This window comes from Balaenoptera borealis (assembly GCF_965194805.1).
Source record: "Balaenoptera borealis genome assembly, chromosome: 5".
NCBI lineage: Eukaryota > Metazoa > Chordata > Mammalia > Artiodactyla > Balaenopteridae > Balaenoptera > Balaenoptera borealis.
The window spans coordinates 67443018-67463897 of NC_138862.1; the positions used below are offsets into that span (position 1 = coordinate 67443018).

Sequence of the window (20880 nt, forward strand, 5' to 3'; positions counted from 1 at the left end):
AGGTCCAAAGGTGAAAGGGTAAACCCTACTGATGCCTGGGGGAGAAAGCATTCCAGATAAAGAGAACCTGAGGTGGAAGATTCTTGGCATATTATGGAATAGCAAAAAGGCTATGGAGGAAGTAAGAAGGACTAAAGAAATTGAAGTCAGAGCACTAAGGGAGTGGGACAGATCATGCAGGGGCTTGTAGGCTACTTTAAAGATGTTGGCTTTCATTCTAAATGAAACAGGGAACCATCACAAGTTTTTGAGCAGAATGTGATATTCATTTTAAATAGGTCACTAGCTCTTGATTTAAGCACAGACTGAAGGGGACAAAGTAGGAAGCAAAGAGATCAATTATGAGGCTATTTCAAAAATCCAGGTAAGAGTTGTAACATTTAAATGAGATGGAGGCATAGGCATGATAATAGAAGATTAGCAGGAGAGTAGATGAATGTGCTTACTTATATATTTGAGGTAACCAAGGCACAGTCAGGTGAAATTTGGGGTACAGATTGAAGCAACTAAATAAGATTCCATACCAGGCATACAGAAGCTACGAATGCATACCTATGAGGGTACTAAAACACATGAATTTAGTCCTATTCCTAGTTCTAAACTTACCCTTAACTTTTTTAGTACTCAGAGGTACCGCTCGGCATAAAAACAGATCCCTCGCAGCACAGATCATGAGTCAGTCCTTTAACCTCAGGACTGAAGAATCAGGCTTAGAGAAATACTGTGAACTAAACGTTTTAAAGTGTATTTAGGGGTGTGGGGAGCGGATATTTCTCAGGCCCTTTCTAGGTGCTAGGCAATTTTTTTAAATCAAATTTCATTCTTACAATACTAAAGACAAGTATTATATCCCATTTTATAGATGAAGACACCACATTCAGAGAAGTTATGTGATTCAACTAATATCATAGCCATATCAAGTATCCTATGAAGTATCAGAAGTAGGTCTTTCTGACTCCAAAAAATGATTTTTCCACTCTACTATATTATACCTATATCATTAAACAAAAGGTCAATTTTCCACATTAGTGTTTAGTGTAAACAAAGCCATAAGAAAATCTTTTTCCTAGTTAAAAAGAAAAATCTACAAAATTTTATACTTACACTTATAGGAAATGATAATATTTAAATTTAAGACACAGCTACATTTCCTCTCTCACCAACACCACCAATTCTTTAATATGAAACCAATTAGCTTAACATTAGGAATCCTTCTAATGCATATATAATGCATATTCAACTACTTTGCAACCCCCTACTTTACTTAACTCAAAAACTGTTAACTTGTGAGAAAATGCAATCAAACACAAAAGTACTGGTGGTAATTATATAAAAATAATGACTTACCTTTACTTGCAGCATGGGTTGAAATTCCCTCACAGGCTTCAATGAAGAGTCATAAATAGAATTTCCAATTTTTACTGATTCCAGCAGTGGTACAGGGCGAAAGTCAGTGTGGTAGAGTTCAGCATTCAACCAGGAAGCCACAAGCTCCAAATTTGGGAGAGTAGCACTCATGCCAACAATCTGCACGGCATTAGACAGAGGACTGGCTAAATATGCCTGGCTGTGAAAAACAAATGAAAATGATGCTAAAAGACACACAGTACTAATTACAAATAGTGCTAACAATATTCTTGGTCGTGTCCTTTGGTATATACGTGTATAAATTTCTTCAGGTATATACCTAGGAGTAAAATTGCTGGGTCTTATATTATCTTCAATTTTATTAGATAATGTCCAACTGTTTTCCAAAGAGACTGTACCAGAGTTACACCCCTGCAATCCATGTGTGTTTTTTCCCAGTTTTATTGAGATATAATTGACACACAGCACTGTATAAGTTTAAGGTGTACGGCATAATGATTTGACTTACATCATGAAAAGAGTATCACAATAAGTTTTGGGAACATCCATTATCTCATATAGATACAACATTAAAAAAACAGAAAAATGTTTTTTCCTTGTGATGAGAACTCTTAGGATTTACTCTCAATGACTTTTATATAGAACATACAGCAGTGTTAATTATATTTATCATGTTGTACATTACATCCCTAGTACTTAGTTATCTTATAACAGGAAGTTTGTTCCTTTGTCTACCTTCATTCAGCTCCTTCTCTCCCCAACTCTGCCTCTGGTAACCCACAAATCTGATCTCTTTTTCTACGAGTTTGTTCATTTTTGAAGTATAATTGACCTACAACACTGTTAGTTTCTGTTACACAACACAGTGATTCAATATTTCTATACATTTCAAAATGATCAGCATGATAAGTCTTGTTACAATATGTCATCATACAAAGCTATTAGTTATTAACTATATTCCCCACATTGTACACTTCATATCCATGACTCATTTATTTTGCAACTGAAGTTTATACCTCAGTCTTCCTCACCTATTTCTTTCCTCCCCACAACCCCCATCCTTCTAGCAACCATCTGTTCTGTATTTCTAGATTCCACATGTAAGTGAAATCATAAAGTATTTGTCTTTCTCTGTCTCTGTTATTTCACTTAGCATCATACACTCTAAGTCCATCCATGTTGTTGCAAACAGCAGGATTTCCTTCTTTCTTATGGTTGAATAATATTCCATTGTATATAAATACACCATGTTTTCTTTATCCATTCATCTATTGATGGGCACTTGGTTGCTTCCATATCTTAGCTATTGTAAATAATGTTGCATTAAACCTAGGGGTGCATAAATCTTTTTCAAATTAGTGTTTTTGTTTTACTTCAGATAAATACCCAGGGGTAGAACTGCTTGATCATATGGCAGTTCTACTTTTAATTTTTTGAGGAATTGCCATACTGTTTTCCATAGTGGCTGCAGCAATTTATATTCCCACCGAAAGTGCACAAGGGTTCTCTTTTCTCTATATCCTTGCCAACACTTGTTATTTGCTGTCTTTTTTGATAACAGCCATTCTGACAAGTGTGAGGTGATATCTCATTGTGGTTTTGATTTGTATTTCACTGATGATTAGTGACGTTGAGCATCTTTTCATATGCCTGTTGGCCATCTGTATGTCTTCTTTGGAAAAATGTCTATTCAGATCCTCTGCCCATTTCTTAATTGGATTTTTTTTTTTGATGTTGAGTTATATGAATTCTTCATATATTTTAGATATTAACCCCTTACTGAATACATCATTTGCAAAGATCTTCTCCCATTCAGTATGCAGCCTTTTCATTTTGTTGAAAGTTTCCTTTGCTGTGCAGAAACCTTTTAGTTTGATATAGTCCCCTTTGTTTATTTTTACTTTTGTTTCCCTTGCCTGAGGAGACATATCCTAAAAATATTACTAAGAGCAACATCAAAGAGCATACTACCTATGCTTTCTTCTAGAAGTTTTATGGTTTTAGGTCTTGATTTAAATCTTTAATCCATTTTGAATTTATTTTTGTGCATGCTGTGAGACAGTAGTCCAGTTTTAACAACACCATTTATTGAAAAGGCTGTCTTTTCACCATTGTTGTATATTCTTGCCTCCTTTGTCATAGATTAATTGCCGATTAAAGTGTGGGCTCATTTCTGGGCTTTCTAATCTGTTTCATTGATTTATGTGTCTGTTTTTATGCCAGTACCATACTGTTTTGATTACTGTAGCTTTGCAGTATAGTCTGAAGTCACGGAGTGTGATGTCTCCAGCTTTGTTATTCTTTCTCCAGACTGTTTTGGCTATTCAGGATCTTATGTGTTTCCATACAAATTTTAGAATTTTTCATTCTAGTTCTGTGAAAAATGCCATTGGTATTTTGGAAGGGATTGCACTGAATGTGTAACTTGCCTTGTGTAGTATGGTCATTTTAACAATATTTATTTTTCCAATCCATGAAGCATAGTATAGCTTTCCATCTGTTTGTGTTGTCTTCAATTTCTTTCATCAGTGTCTTATAGTTTTCTGAGTACAGGTCTTCTACCTCCTTAGTTAGACTTACTCCTAGGATTTTTTTTTTTTAATTTTATATTGGAGTATAGTTGATTTACAATGTTGTTTTAGTTTCAGGTGTACAGCAAAGTGATTCAGTTATACATATACATTTATCTATTCTTTTTCAGATTCTTTTCCAGTAATAGGTAATTACAGAGTATTGAGTAGAGTTCCCTGTGCTATACAGTACAGGCTTGTTAGTTACCTATTTTATATATGGTAGTATGTATAGGTTAATCCCAATCTCCTAATTTATCACTTCCCCCCACATTTCCCCTATGGTAACCATAAGTTTGATTTCAAGATCTGTGAGTCTGTTTCTGTTTTGTAAGTAAGTTCATTTATATCACTTTTATTAGATTCCACATATAAGTGATATCATATGATACCTGTCTTTCTGTGTCTGACTTACTTCACTCCTTATGACAATCTCTAGGTCCATCCATGTTGCTGCAAATGGCATTATTTTGTTCTTTTTTATGGCTGAGTAATATTCCATTGTATATATGTACCACATCTTCTTTATCCATTCCTCTGTTGATGGACATTTAGGTTGCTTCCATGTCCTGGCTATTGTAATTAGTGCTGCAGTGAACATTGGGGTGCATGTATCTTTTCAAATTATGGTTTTCTCCAGGTATATGGCCAGGGATTGCTGGGTCATATGATAGTTCTATTTTTAGTTTAAGGAACCTCCATACTCTTCACATAGAAGCTGTACCAATATACATTCCCACCAACAGTGTAGGAGGGTTCCCTTTTCTCCACACCCTCTCCAGCATTTATAGTTTGTAGACTTTTTAATGATGGTGATTCTGTGTGAAGTGATACATCATTGTAGTTTTGATTTGCATTTCTCTAATAATTAGCGATGTTGAGCATCTTTTCATGTGTTTTTTGGCCATCTGTATTCTTCTTTGGAGAAATGTCTATTTAGATCTTCTGCTCATTTTTTATTGGGTTGTTTGTTTTTATGATATTGGGCTGCATGAGCTGTTTGTCTATTTTGGAGATTAAACCCATGTCGGTCACTTTGCAAATATTTTCTCCTATTCTATGAGTTGTCTTTTCATTTTGTTTATGGTTTCCTTTGCTATGCAAAAGCTTTTAAGTTTAATTAGGTCCCATTTGTTAATTTCTGTTTTCATTTTAATTACTCTGGGAGGTGGATCCAAAAAGATCTTGCTGCAATTTATGTCAAAGACTGTTCTGCCTATGTTTTCCCCTAGGAAGTCTATAGCATCTGGTCTTACATTTAGGTCTTTAATCCATTTTGAGTTTATTTTTGTGTATGGTGTTACGTAGTATTCTAATTTCATTCTTTTACATGCAGCTGTCCAGTTTTCTCAGTGCCACTTATTAAAGAAACAGTCTTTTCTCCATTGTATACTCTTGTTGCCTTTGTCGTAGATTAATTGACCATAGGTGCATGGGTTTATTTCTGGGCTTTCTACACTGTTCCATTGATCTATAAGTCTGTCTTTGTGCCAGTACCATACTGGTTTGATTTCAGTATGGTACTGGAACAAAGCTTTATAGTATACTCTGAAGTCAGGAAGCCTGATTCCTCCAGCTCCATTTTTCTTTCTCAAGATTGCTTTGGCTATTCTGGGTCTTTTGTGTTTCCATACAAATTTTAAGATTTTTTGCTCTAGGTCTGCAAAAAATGCCATTGGTAATTTGATAGGGATTGCATTGGTCTTCTACCTCCTTAGTTAGACTTATTCCTAGGATTTTTATTCTTTTTGATGCAATTATAAATAGGATTGTTTTCTTAATTTCTCTGATAATTCATGTTAGTGTACAGAAATACAACAGATTTCTATATATTAATTTTGTATCCTACAACTTTACATAGTTCATTGATGAGTTCCAGTATTTTGGTGGTGTCTTTAGGATTTTCTGTGTATAGTTATCATGTCACCTGCAAACAGCGGCAGATTTATTTCTTTCTTTCCAATTTGGATTCCTTTTATTTTTTTTTTCTTGTCTGACTGCTGTGGCTAGGACTTCCTTACTGTTCCACATCTTTGTCAACACTTAGTATTGTCAATCTGTTAGGTATTTTGGACAGTGTGTGGTAATATCTCTTTGAAGAGGTAATTTACATTTCCTTGATTATTAATGAGATTAAGCACCATTTCATGTTTAGACACCATTTGGATACCCTCTTATAAATGTCTGTTCAAGTTCCTTACTCATTGATACATTAGATTGTATTTTTCCTCATTGACCTGTAGAATTTTTTTTAACGTTCAGGATAATGACTTTCCTCTTTCATTAATTTTTGTTCTTGTCTTTATTATTTTTCCTTCCACTCTCTGTGGCATTATTTTACTATTCTTTTTCTAAGTTCTAGAGATGAATAAGTCATTAATTTTCCAGTCTCTCCTCTTTAATAATATACACACTGTATACTATCAATTTCCCTTTAAAAACAACTCTAGCTGCATTTCATAATTTCATTAGGAAATATTTTTATTATACTTTCATTCCAAACTATCTTCCTGTTTCTACTGTGATTATTTTTTTCACCCCAAAAGGGGTCAAAATTATTTATTAATTTCTAAACACGTGGGTATCTTTTAGTTATGTTTTTCTTATACTTATTTCTCGCTTAATTCCACTGCTGTCAAAGAATATATTTTAAATGAGTTAAATCCTTTAAATATGTTGTTTTATGGCCTAGCATATGGTAGGGGTTTTTTTTTGTAAATGTTTCATATGTAACTGAAAAGAATATATATACTGCTCCTATTTGGTAAATATTCTACATACATCCATTAGGTCAAATTTGCAAATTGTATTAGTCATATCTTCTATATCCCTACTAATTTGGGATATAGATGATTATCTGCATGTTTTCCCACATACTGCAAGAGATGTGTTAAAATCTCCCTAAACTGAAAGACAAGAGCTCTTAGATTGAAAGCAACTACTGAGTACCCAGCACAATGTTAGAAAATAGACCAACACTAAGACACATCAGTGAAATTTCACAATACTAAGGAAGAAAAGGATCTCTTAAAAACTCTCAGAGAAAAATTTTAAAATTTATATAGGGCTTCCCTGGTGGCCCAGTGGTTCAGAATCTGCCTGCCAATGCAGGGGACACAGGTTCGAGCCTTGGTCCAGGAAGATCCCACATGCCGGGGAGCAACTAAGCCCGTGAGCCACAACTACTTAGCCTGCGCTCTAGAGCCCACGAGCCACAACTACTGAAGCCCGTGCACCTAGAGCCCGTGCTCCCCAACAAGAGAAGCCACCGTAATGAGAAGCCCACACACCGCAAGTAAGAGTAGCCCCCGCTCACTGCAACTAGAGAAAGCCCGCGCGCAGCAACGAAGACCCAACGCAGCCAAAAATAAATAAATAAGTTTATAAAATTTATACAAAGGATGAAGGATCAGCATGGTACTGGATTTCTCAATAGTAATGAGAAAAATGAAGTACTATCTTAAAAACTCTAAAAGTATTTAAAATCTTGACTTTTGTACCTGGAAAATCTATGAAATAATTGTAAGGTATTTTCAGACATGCTAATTTTTGCAAAATTTATACCCAGAATAGCCTGTACACTGAAATAAAGTGGAACTTCCTAGAAGATATCCCCACTAAAATAAGAAAGTGAATCAAGAGAAATACGTATGATCATGAAAAAAGAGGGCTCTGACTCAAGCAAACAGCAATGGGAATGAATGATAATGATAAAAAGAGATCTCAAGATAACTGTTGTACAGCACATGTATAGATTAACCAACTATCTAAATTGGAACAACTCAGGAGGCTTTAGGAGAAACTTCTTCAAGAAAACAAATTGGGCAGAATAACAAATGTATTGGAACATATTGGGTGGAGATTTATATAAGTGGGGAAGAGGCTGGAGATAAATCAATGATAAGTTCACAGAAAACCAACTCATCAAACAAAAGACATTTATTAATTTCAGAGAAAACAAAAAGTTATTTAGAAAGTAAAAATAATCATAATATACCACATGGCTCAGTTGACAACGACACTTATATAGTCATAATAGTGTAATATTGAATACTGAACTAAGCAAAACTAGAACATAAGTATATTTGAAGAATGGGAATATAATGAGAGGATAAAGAGAGACTAAGGGGCTGGAGGAGGAGATCGGGCAGAGTGAGTAAAGAATATAAAAAAGAGCTAGATCTTCAACTTCCATAGTAAAAAGTGTATAATGTATAAAATGTACAAGTGTATAATGTGTAAACCTAAAAACTCAAGTAGCTATATTTAGAGATATCTGTGTAAATAGAATTTTTAAAAAGCTCTAAGAGTTGAAAATAGTTACCTCTGGAAAGTAGGGGATAAAGTAATGCTATTTTTCATAATTAGCCTTGACTACTTAAAAAGGATGTGTGTAGAGATAACAAATACAAAAACTGGATTTTAAAAATTCTATCATAAAAGTGGTGAGCAGTCAGAAATTTAAGAATGTTTTCAAAATAATCTAAAATCACTCTTAGTCTTAAGTACTTCTTTTGGAACAAAAATGAAATGCTGTACATGAGTTTGTTCTAAATAAGTACTACCCTCCTCTGATGTATTTAACTTCTAGTTATTACGCACTTTTGCAAACACATTCTCAACATTCTTTGGAATCTCAGGAACTTAGTTATTTCAGGTACTTACCAAGATGCTGATTTCTGAGTAATATAGGAAATCTTGGTCAGCAGAAGTTCCAGCAGATACCCTCGGGGAGAGTCTCCCAGCATATGCAATTCATCCACAACCACCATTCCTAAAGAGATTTTCCAGATACTAGTTTTTACAGAATTTCACAATTCCAAGAATTTTAAAAGACTCAATATCTTGTATCTTGTACCATAAATAGCTGTCATTATAATACACTGCAGGTAATACAAATTTCTAACCATAAAACAAAAATCAGATTCCACATAGCAAACAATTCTTTTCCAAGATATTTCAAGTATAATAAGTGGTCTTACCACAATGTATTCTGGATCTAAAAATCAATGATTAGCTAACTCAGGTCTAACTCAAGGAAAACTTCGTCGTGTTACTCAGACAATTCTTAATTGGCAACCTTGTAGAAATACATGTACAATGAAAATCAAGGACATCCATGACAATTATTCAGTGGGTTGACTTTTCTATGGGGAAAACAGCCAGGGCAACCATACTGATGTTAGCAAGTGCTTAGAAAAACAGAATCAGATCAAGAAGAAATAAATGATTTTAAGGGGATGTTTTTGTTTGATTATGGTAGACTAGTGACTCACCCTACTATAAAACATAAATATGATCATAATTCCCTCCTCCCCTACTTGGAGAATCAAACCAGTCTATGCACTTGGAATAATGCTCAAGAAGTACTGAAATTAGTATCAACGAATGCCTCCTTTAAACATTTTCATAACATCATAGTTTGCATGGGCACTGGTGTCTCCCCCACAAATCCCCCTATAAAAATAAAAGACCTTTCAGACTATTTCATAATGACACATGATGATCCTTTTCCTCATCAATTACCTATTTCCAAATCATATTGTATGATGACTTATTTCAGCATTCATTCATCCACCCAAAAAATATTTATTCTACCTAGTGTGCCAGGCACTGTGCTAGGTATAGTAGATAAAACACTTAATCTGATACAACACAATCTGACAATTCTGATACAAACTGATGAATGTGATTTCTCTCTCCAAGCTTTATAGAGCGGAGCCTGTGTCTCATTAATCTTTGATTTTACTCCTCACCCCTAGCCTACCCTAACTTTACCATTTAAGTTCACCAGGAAAACAATGAGTAGCTAATTAATATTCTTTTTTTTTTTTTTTTGAGTTTGATGTCCCTTATTCAAGGATTTGGGGTGCACAGCGTCTCATAAGCAGTGGAACCCGCTCCCAGAGGGATTTTGGGCAAGAAGGAGGCTTACAGAGAGAAGAGGCCACGTGGAAACAGCACTGGGTAGGAGGGTGGGGATTTCCTTACAAAACTAGCAGGTCCTGTTCTCCAGGGTAAGGTAAACTAGCTAAAGCTGAGTTGGAGGATTGTGAGTGGTGTATGTCAGGTTTCCTTGGCAGGAGTTTCTGGTAAAAGCAGGCTGATTTAGGCTTAGATCTGTGACGTGGGTCACAGACATGGGGTCACTGGGGCGGCCTCCATTTTGAGGCTCCCCATACGCGAACTGTCTTTATCACTCTGTTACTATGTCAAGTTACTTGAACCTCAATTCTGCTTGGTAGTGGAGAACTCATTGGTTTAGGGCAAACCCAATCCACTCAGAGTTAAACCATCCAACTTGGGGCTCACTCCCTGCCTGCGAGTTTGTGAAGCATCATGACACGGAGGGAGGAGGAGGTTGGAGGTATCTGGTCTTCCAGTGTCACAGGTGCCCCGTGGGTCCTGCTGAGATGAATGTCATTCTGTTTGGCTGTCCTCCTCCCCTCCTCTCTCTGGCATCCCTCAGGACACTTGCGTTCCCGTGGGGTTTCTGCTCTCACGGTGCACTCTGCGGCCACTCTGCGTCCTCTCATTCCCAGTCACGAGTCCCTTGTTGGGGAGGAAAAATAATTTTCCCTCTACCCTTCTGAGTTCTTGGCTGAGGTCCCTTAGTTTTCCATTCCAAGCATGCAATTATCCATGTTCTCTACTTCAAAATGCATTTACCTCTGACAGAATCCTAGCAAACAAAGACCTGGTCCAGTGGTACCTGTGTTTTTATGTACCACCTCCTGCTGCTCTAGGCTCCATCTCTGTGCAGTTGGGTACCTTGTATTGGTGGTAACTGTTGACCTCAAATATCACTTTTCCATGGGAGTTTTTCATCAGAAACTTCCTCATACTCCAAATGGCACCTTAATTCTACACTATTTTCTCACAGTTCCATAGTCCTGTTTGCAGATTTGGTGGCTTGTCTTTCGCCCCACTCAGTCCACTTGGGGGCTATCTCAACCCATCTGAGCTCTACTGTCGAACGGAAGACGACACGCACAGTTGCCAAACCAAGTCTCCCCGTCCGTCAGGCATTCACTGAGAGCACACTTGCTGTCTGAAATGAGAACTCTCAGAACGCCACCGTCTGACCTTCTGACACTCTTAGTCTCGCTAATTGATATTCCTGCAGCTTCTATTACTGCTATAACCATTCTCTTCCTGTTGCTACCTCTACATAGTGGGCTTTCCCAAGTGGTTGGAAAAGAAAAAAAAAAAAAAAAGGATTAAGGTAGAAAAGTTCCAAGCTCAAATACAGTGCCAGTTTCTATAGCTCCCTACCATTTGCCTGCTAAATGGTAGCCTCTGGGTCCAGGCCTAATCTAGATACCACAGTACCAGAATATGATAATGAATACATATATACACTAATTGCAGAGATGGCAGATGCCTCCTATTCCTGGTAAACTTTAGATAGGAAAGACTATCTAAAGATAGAGAAATGACTTGAGGGTTCAAGGATACCCTCTATGCTTTGTAAAGTGCAAAAATACAAGGAAGTAGAGTCAATAACATCAGTAGGATGCAAAACTTTTTTTTTTTTTTTTACAGAGTTCCTAACATTACAGATGCCAATTCTCATCTCCAGAAGTAGATGACAGACAATAGAATAAAACATAAGACATACAGAAATCACAACAGCTTCACTCCATTCTATCAAAAATAGCAAGAGAGGGCTTCCCTGGTGGTGCAGTGGTTGGGAGTCTGCCTGCCAATGCAGGGGACACGGGTTCGTGCCCTGGTCTGGGAGGATCCCACATGCCGCGGAGCAACTAGGCCCGTGAGCCACAACTACTGAGTCTGCGCGTCTGGAGCCTGTGCTCCGCAGCGGGAGGGGCCACGACAGTGAGAGGCCCGCGCACCGCGATGAAGAGTGGCCCCCGCTCGCCGCAACTGGAGAAAGCCCTTGCACAGAAACGAAGACCCAACACAGCCAAAAATAAATAAATAAATTAATTTAAAAAAAAAAAAAATAGCAAGAGAAAGTATACACTTATTTCCTTACCTAATAGATCCATCTTATTCTCCTCTATGAGGCGATTGATCAGACCATTGGCTCTCTCAATTGTGCAGACAGCAATATCCAAAGAAGAGAAATGCCCTGTTGGAGAGGTACTGCCCATATAACCATCTACTTTTATTCCTACTTCCTGAAACAGACTCTAAATTGAGTAAAAAGGAAAAGTACAGGGGAAAATATTTGAAATTCATGAATCTTAAATTGGTTCTGTCCCAAAACACAGACATAAGTATTCAAATACATTTATCAGATTACTGTTAGTTATTCCTGGTCAGGGCACACTGGTTCTTTTTAGAATCATATACTAAAAATAAGAAGTTCAGAACTGACAAAACTCAGTACAGAGATTTTCTGTTAAGACAGAGTCAAATAAAATGGCATACTTAATCAAATAAGTTCTAAGAGCTCTTTATAGAAATTAAAATTAAAGAAAAACTACCTTAAGCATTAACACTTTTAATCTAATAAACAAGCAAGAAACCCACTCTTTCTTTAACACTAATGTAATATTTTCAGAAACAAATTTATACTTCATGAGGAAAATATTCTCATTATCCCACTAAAGATTAGTTTTTTATATAACAGAAGAAAAGGTTTCACAAGTCAAATGCAATGGGACTTTGATGTTAATTTTTTTTAGTTTAACTTTTAACTAACATACCTTCTCAATAAAAAGGATCATTATTTTTTTACTTTGGTCTAAGTTGAAAGGATGTTACCATGTAGAACCAGCTTTGTTGGCTATTTGACCTCTGAAATAACTGTTAAAAAAGATTTATAGAACCACTGAATTTTAGAGCTGTTCATTCAATGAAATGTTTCTGAGTGTTTACTAAGTTAACCCATAGTTAACCCCATAGTTTCATTTTACCAGTGAAAAAACTGAGGCCCAGCAGATTATGTATCTGGCCTGAAGACACAGGTAGTGGCAAAACTGGGAAGAGAACTCAGATTTTTTGTATTACCACTGCAATAATCTTGGCATTCCAAAATCACATTTTTTCACTGCAGAAATCAGAATAAATTTATTCTATTTAATGAAATATTGTATTTGTAAAAATACCTTAAAGACCAGTGAGCATCACACAAATGTATACTGTTGTCATTCATTTTTGCAGGAGAACAGAAGAAGAAAACACAGGTCTGGAGCTTTACATAAGCACCAATGGATCTTGTTCTTCATCCTCTAACGTTCCCAAATGGCCCTGCATTAGGATGGGATATGCTTCCTCAAACACACTTCCTTTCCATGCTTCAGTCTAGTCCTACTATTCACTTAAGAGGTTGATTCTTAATTTGCACTTTTATATGCTAATTAAAGTACTCTGTCTATTTCCTAAGGAAAAGTTTATAAATTTTTACACAATTTTCACCAATTGCTCTTTGATTTAATGGCCCTTTCTCCTTTATGCAGTAATTTAAAAGTTTCCCCTCATAAATGGTCAACTTTTAAAGCTACAATGGGATGTAATAAAAGAAATTTTATTTTCCAATTGCTTTTATAATTCTATTTCAAATGAGTAAAGCCGAAGCTGCCAATAATAGGCCTTTCACAATTTCAAACTTAGTAAAAGAACATTACCTGGAAATAGTATTTCTTCTCTTTAGCCACAGAGACAAAGGGCAGAATAAATAGAGCTTTCTTCCCCGTTTCCAAGACCCGCTTCAAAATAAGTAGTTCAGCAACAAGAGTCTTCCCAGCACTTGTAGGAGCTAAAACAAGTTATTCGGCAAGGTTATCACAAAAAGAAGTAATATTTGATACACTGCATTAATAAATGTTTTAAATCATATCCAGTAACTAAATAGCCCAAGGCTAAACTATCATTAAGGCCCCAGCTAGCATTTGAAACCTTTATACCCTGAAATGCCCCTGACTTTAAACCAGGTTTCTAAATACTCTCACAATGAAAATAGAGACAAATAAATCTTTACATCAAATAAATGATGAATATTACTGAGTACCTAGCTTATACCTAAAGATCCTTTCCTTTAAGTACTGAATAGTTAAAAGCCCTGCTTTGGGGAAGTAGATAAAAAGCTTTAATACACTGTGATAGGAGCTATAATAGAAGTTGAGGGAGAAGAGCTGTAAGGAAGTTTATGGAAACAGAACTTATGAGAGCAAAGAAGGCAAGAAGAAAGGAATGCCAAGCAGAAAAAAACAGCATGTGTAAAGGTCTAGAGGAAAGCCTGGTATGTTCAGATGATAGTAAGTAATTTAGTAAGTCTGAAGTATAAAGTACAAGTAGGGGAGTGAAAAAAGAGATATGAAAGTGCCACATGGAGAAGACTTTTATAATCCTACCACGTAAGGAATTCATCCTGAAAGCAATGCAGAGTGACTAGTGAGTTTTATGAAAAGGAATGACAAAATCATATTTGTACTTTATAGAGATCACTTTGGCTGCAGGAGCAAAGCAAGAGCAGAAAGAAAAGATTAACTAGTTAGAGAACTATTGCATAATCTAGAAGATGATAGTAAACTAGGTAATGGACCTAAGAACAGAGAGTAGTAGCCAGAATCAAGACATTTGAGGTAATAGACACTACACTTGGTGATTAATTAATGTGAGTTGGTGAGCAGAGTTATGAATGACACCCAAATTCTTGTTTAAGCAACTGAAACGGTCAGGCCATTCTACCACTGCCACCAACTGCCACTAGTTAGCATTAACTGAGTATTTCTTACATGCCAAAAACTTTTCTAAGCCCACACCCTGGCACTCATGCTCTCTGCGCGCGCACGCGCTCACTCCCTCCCTCCCTCTGCTTCTCTCTCTCAACTAATTTGCAAGGTTACACAGTCAGTAAACAGCCTGAACTTATATCTATTGACAGTTAACTCTCTAATTATTTTTGGCAGCCATAATGAAAATCTGGATGACTCACAATTTCAGAGAAAACTGATACAAAGGACGTACATCTTACCAAGTGATTAGATTCTAAAGTCAGTATACTAAGCACAGATGGTTAAAAATTATGTAAGTCAAAGTTGCTCTTGAAAGCCCATATAAACCTTTCATAAAGTATATTACATAGGGTTTTGTATATACAATCCTGTATAAGCAGGTCAACTTATAAACATATAACGTAAAATGTTCACACACTGAAAAGCAACTGAGATCAACTGTGGGAAGAGCACATTTACATCTCATACTGCACACTCACTCTGGGACATATGTTTTTTGAGAGGAATGGTAGGCAGATAATTCTGTTTAAATTGTTGGGTTTTTGCCTTCCCCCACCCTACCATCTAATGGAATTTTCATAATTTAAGTATGAATATGAAACTCTGCTTTTCAAATATTTTAAGACTTTCTCTAGTTATAAAGCACTTTCTCACCCTATCTTACCTCAATAGTGTCCTTTACATTAATAAGTCTTAAAAATAGTAGAGAAATTAACTTGCACAAATTTGAATACCTGAATAGACTAAATTCTTTCCTTCCAGGACTTGTCCAAGCAAAAGGCACTCTGCTTGCCATTCAAACATCTTTTTTACACCAAAACTGTGATATTTCTCCAGAACCGCTGTAGGAAGCCCCCAATTTGCCAATAGCAGCTTGTCTACTTTATCGTCAGGAAACGTCTGCTTGCATTCCCCTTTTAGGAAAAAAAAGAAAAAAGGAAATAGTTGAATTTAGTTCTAACATAAGACTTCAGTAATTAGCCTTCCACTGCGTTTTGGGATTCCTATGTGTTGTAAAGAGGCTATTTAAAGTACATCCTGACAATATAAGGATCCGTAAGGAGCACTGCGCACTACTAGAAGTGAATTCCCTACAGGTGATGAGATTTGGCCAACTAGCAAGTTGTTTCTGTAAATAAAGGTCGAAAAGACCCAGAAACCACTTGAAGATTACTACCAGACAGTCGCTGAATATGGACTGAAAGCTCTTCCACGTCAATAGAAAGTGACGTGCCGCACCAGGTCCTAGTCACAAACTGAGAAAGGGGAGTAGAAGCCTAGCAGGCCGTGCAAACGCGCGAGTTCCGCGCGGTGAGGACACCTCCCGACGAGCGCCCACCTCACCCGCTGCCCACGGAGTGCCTGGGCGTACCTGCAGCTCTGGCCGGCGGGCGGCCGCGGTCCTTCAGGCTGCGTGTCAGGCCCGGGGGCGGGCTCAGCACCGGCCGCGAGAGGAGCAGGGGGCTGTCACTGCTGTCACCGCCGCTTCCCGAAAAGGAGTCTGAGCCTGATGCTGAACGTCGTCGTTTCCCACTCCAGCGCGTCAGATTCATCGCGAAATATTCTCGGCCATTCAAGGAAAGGCACAGTCCCAGCGTCCTCCCGCTCGGAAGAAACAGAGCCTGGCGACAGATGCGGCCGCCATCTTCCCGCCACGGCTTTCAAACTCAAGCCTCCCAGCCCGCCCCGGAACCATAGAGTTCTCAGTGACGAGAGTAACCTGAGGACCATAGAATCGTGGGGAAGGAGCGGCTCTCGCTGGTGTTCTAGGCCTCCGGCCGCTCACCTTGGTTGTCGGATAGTGAAAGAGAACCAGAGTTGGACCTAGATTAAACGAGGGGAAAACCAAACTCAGTATATATAATCTCCAATTATAATCATACTGGCTTAAAGTTTTTCCTTTTCTTTTTGTCCATGTCTGGTTTAAATAGCAAGTTTATGTTAACTTCATAAAATGAACTGCCCATAATCGGTAGAGAAGTAGCTCTATTTAACATATCGTATTTTTAAAACAATTATTACAAATTATATGTGCAAAACATTATACAAGTAAAATTTAGGATTTAGAATGGAGTGCAATTTACTTTCTCCTGGTATGTGATGGTAGGGCAGAGGTTATTTCTGTACACAATTTCTACTTTAGCCATCATACGCTGTGAGGAATATGTGATGGAGAGATAGGGACTGCGGCCGATAGACCTCTTAGGTAGTAGAACGCTGCATGGAAGGGGCTCTGGATGTGCCTGAGTGATCATTCGGAACCAAGAGCTTGTTAATGGATCTGTGCTCTACCTTTGGCAAGGTAGAATCAAACGAGTTCTGGACTTAAACTGATGCCAGTTAAATACCCAGTTGCACAATTTGTTTCACCAAGCAAATCTAGTAAGGGAAAGGCCTGCCTTGAAGGGGCGGTGCTTTTCTACAGCTCTAAAAGTCTCAAAAGGACCAGTCCAATGACAACAACAAAAATTCTCCTATTTCCCGGACTTGTAGCCTGGGAAATAGGAGAATCAGTTCTCCTGTGAAACCTTCCTTGTTAAAAGAAAATTTGGGGGGACAGTATTCTAAAATTCCACAAGATGGAGACATTACTCCATGAAGGAAGCACTTTTCTTAGTTACCTTTCGTGCAATCATTCACTCAACTAGTTATTGAGCGTCTACTACGTGCTAGGCATTGGGTATATGGCAGGGAAATGGAAGAAATGGCTCCTGCTCTCAAAGTGAAAGAGACTAGAGGAGACAGACATTAAACTAATTAATTATTGATAATTTTAAATTGTACTAATGCTCAGGCAAAAAAGAATAGAGTGCTATCAAAGAAATAAAAGGATCCTAATTTAGATTGTAGTCATGGAAGATCTTGCAGAGATGCAGTGTAGCATAGGGGTCAAGAGTGCAGCAACTCTGTAGCCAGTCAGTCTGTGTTTGAAGACTTAGTAGCTGTGTGATTTTGCTTAACCCCCTGAGCTTCCTTTTCCTCATCTATATGATGGAGGTGATAAGAGTAACAACTATTTGGTTATTACTAGCACTAAGTTAGTCATAGGTGTAAAGTGCTTAGAACAGTGCCCAACACATAGTAAGTGCTCTTCAGAGAAAGTGCTATATAAATATTGTAATATTGCTCCCAATATAAATCCAGCACTTCGATGGGAAAAGAATAAACCAAAGAAATCTCTGTCACAAAGTTATTCTATTTTTATTAGGTGAACTATGATCAAGTGGGAAAAATAATTAGGAAGAAATTGAAAGGCATAGTTTGTGTCATCCTTCTAAAAAGCCTAGAGAATATTTTTAAATTTACAATGTATTTCAAGCATTCAACATAAATTTCTAATTTAAAAAAAAACTCTTAGAAAATAGAAAGGAGAAGATTACTTCTCAAAAATGTGAAACATTTTTGGTGCTAATAGTTACCATAATAATTAAAGCTAATACACCTGAAGTATTTCCCGCCTATCTTTTAACTGTGAGCTTGGATTCCTTGGAATTTTATCTGTGGTAATTCCTTAAGGTCTGCATTAAAGACCTTGAAATTTTTGTTGAATATATTTCTGCCAGCTACCTGGGAGACATATCAATTCTGGCCCATTTTATTTTTTTATTTTTTATTTTTTTATTTATTTATTTTTTTTAAACATCTTTATTGAAGTATAATTGCCTTACAATGGTGTATTAGCTTCTGCTTTATAACAAAGTGAATCAGTTATACATATACAATATGTTCCCATTTCTCTTCCCTCTTGCATCTCCCTCCCTCCCACCCTCCCCATCCCACCCCTCTAGGTGGTCACAAAGCACCGAGCTGATCTCCCTGTGCTATGCGGCTGCTTCCCACTAGTTATCTATTTTACATTTGGTAGTGTATATATGTCCATGACACTCTCTTACCCTGTCACATCTCACCCCACCCCCTCCCCATATCCTCAAGTCCATTCTCTAGTAGGTCTGTGTCTTTATTCCCGTCTTGCCACTAGGTTCTTCATGGCCTTTTTTTTTTTTTTTCCTTAGATTCCGTATATATGTGTTAGCATACTGTATTTGTTTTTCTCTTTCTGACTTACTTCACTCTGTATGACAGACTCTAACTCCATCCACCTCATTACAAATACCTCCATTTCATTTCTTTTTATGGCTGAGTAATATTCCATTGTATATATGTGCCACATCTTCTTTATCCATTCATCTGTCGATGGACATTTAGGTTGCTTCCATGTCCTGGCTATTGTAAATAGAGCTGCAATGAACATTTTGGTACATGACTCTTTTGACCTATGGTTTTCTCAGGGTATATGCCCAGTAGTGGGATTGCTGGGTCGTATGGTAGTTCTATTTGTAGTTTTTTAAGGAACCTCCATACTGTTCTCCATAGTGGCTGTATCAATTTACATTCCCACCAACAGTGCAAGAGTGTTCCCTTTCCTCCACACCCTCTCCAGCATTTATTGTTTCTAGATTTTTTGATGATGGCCATTCTGACCGGTGTGAGATGATATCTCATTGTAGTTTTGATTTGCATTTCTCTAATGATTAATGATGTTGAGCATTCTTTCATCTGTCTGTAGGCCATCTGTATATCTTCTTTGGAGAAATGTCTATTTAGGTCTTCTGCCCATTTTTGGATTGGGTTGTTTGTTATTTTGTTATTGAGCTGCATGAGCTGCTTGTACATCTTGGAGATTAATCCTTTGTCAGCTGCTTCATTTGCAAATATTTTCTCCCATTCTGATGGTTGTCTTTTGGTCTTGTTTATGGTTTCCTTTGCTGTGCAAAAGCTTTTAAGTTTCATTAGGTCCCATTTGTTCATTTGTGTTCTTATTTCCATTTCTCTGGGAGCTGGGTCAAAAAGAATCTTGCTGTGATGTATGTCATAGAGTGTTCTGCCTATGTTTTCCTCTAAGAGTTTGATAGTGTCTGCCCTTACACTTAGGTCTTTAATCCATTTTGAGTTTATTTTTGTGCATGGTGTCAGGGAGTGTTCTAATTTCATACTTTTACATGTACCTGTCCAATTTTCCCAGCACCACTTATTGAAGAGGCTGTCTTTTCTCCACTGTATATGCTTGCCTCCTTTATCAAAGATAAGGTGACCATATATGTGTGGGTTTATCTCTGGGCTTTCTATCCTGTTCCATTGATCTATATTTCTGTTTTTGTGCCAGTACCAAACTGTCTTGATTACTGAAGCTTTGTAATATAGTCTGAAGTCAGGGAGCCTGATTCCCCCAGCTCCATTTTTCGTTCTCAAGATTGCTTTGGCTATTCGGGGTCTTTTGTGTTTCCAAACGAATTGTGAAATTTTTTGTTCTAGTTCTGTGAGAAATGCCAGTGGTAGTTTGATAGGGATTGCATTGAATCTGTAGATTGCTTTGGGTAGTAGAGTCATTTTCACAATGTTGATTCTTCCAATCCAGGAACATGGTATATCTCTCCATCTATTTGTATCATCTTTAATTTCTTTCATCAGTGTCTTATAATTTTCTGCATATAGGTCTTTTGTCTCCTTAGGTAGGTTTATCCCTAGATATTTTATTCTTTTTGTTGCAGTGGTAAATGGGAGTGTTTTCTTAATTTCACTTTCAGATTTTTCATCATTAGTGTATAGAAATGCAAGAGATTTCTGTGCATTAATTTTGTATCCTGCTACTTTACCAAATTCATTGATTAGCTCTAGGAGTTTTCTGGTAGCATCTTTAGGATTCTCTAAATATAGTATCATGTCATCTGCAAATAGTGACAGCTTTACTTCTTCTTTTCCGATTTGGATTCCTTTTATTTCTTTGTCTTCTCTGATTGCTGTGGCTAACACTTCCAAAACTATGTTGAATAATAGTGGTGAGAGTGGGCAACCTTGTCTTGTTCCTGATCTTAGTGGAAATGGTTTCAGTTTTTCACCATTGAGGACAATGTTGGCTGTGGGTTTGTCATATATGGCCTTTATTATGTTGAGGAAAGTTCCCTCTATGCCTACTTTCTGCAGGACTTTTATCATAAATGGGTGTTGAATTTTGTCGAAAGCTTTCTCTGCATCTATTGAGATGATCATATGGTTTTTCTCCTTCAATTTGTTAATATGGTGTATCACATTGATTGATTTGCGTATGTTGAAGAATCCTTGCATTCCTGGGATAAACCCCACTTGATCATGGTGTATGATCCTTTTAATGTGCTGTTGGATTCTGTTTGCTAGTATTTTGTTGAGGATTTTTGCATCTATGTTCATCAGTGATATTG

The 20880-nt window shown here is 37.2% G+C and overlaps 1 protein-coding gene across 7 annotated transcripts in view; it reads right to left on the bottom strand.

The window, feature by feature from the left end:
• Positions 1 to 20147, bottom strand: part of POLQ (DNA polymerase theta) — a 112481-nt gene extending 92334 nt beyond the window's left edge. For 5 of the 7 annotated variants that reach the window (XR_014245416.1, XR_014245417.1, XM_082394831.1 and 2 more), the window contains exons 1-6: positions 16017 to 20147; positions 15379 to 15558; positions 13535 to 13665; positions 11938 to 12094; positions 8604 to 8712; positions 1348 to 1567 (exon numbers count right to left, since the gene is read on the bottom strand). Coding sequence is in view for 5 of the 7 variants with exons in the window: in XM_082394831.1 (XP_082250957.1) it covers positions 1348 to 1567; positions 8604 to 8712; positions 11938 to 12094; positions 13535 to 13665; positions 15379 to 15558; positions 16017 to 16197 (978 nt within the window). In the remaining 2 variants the exon portion in view is untranslated. The other 2 variants (XM_082394830.1, XM_082394832.1) reach the window with 2 other exon arrangements.
• Between the last annotated feature and the right edge of the window lie 733 nt (positions 20148 to 20880).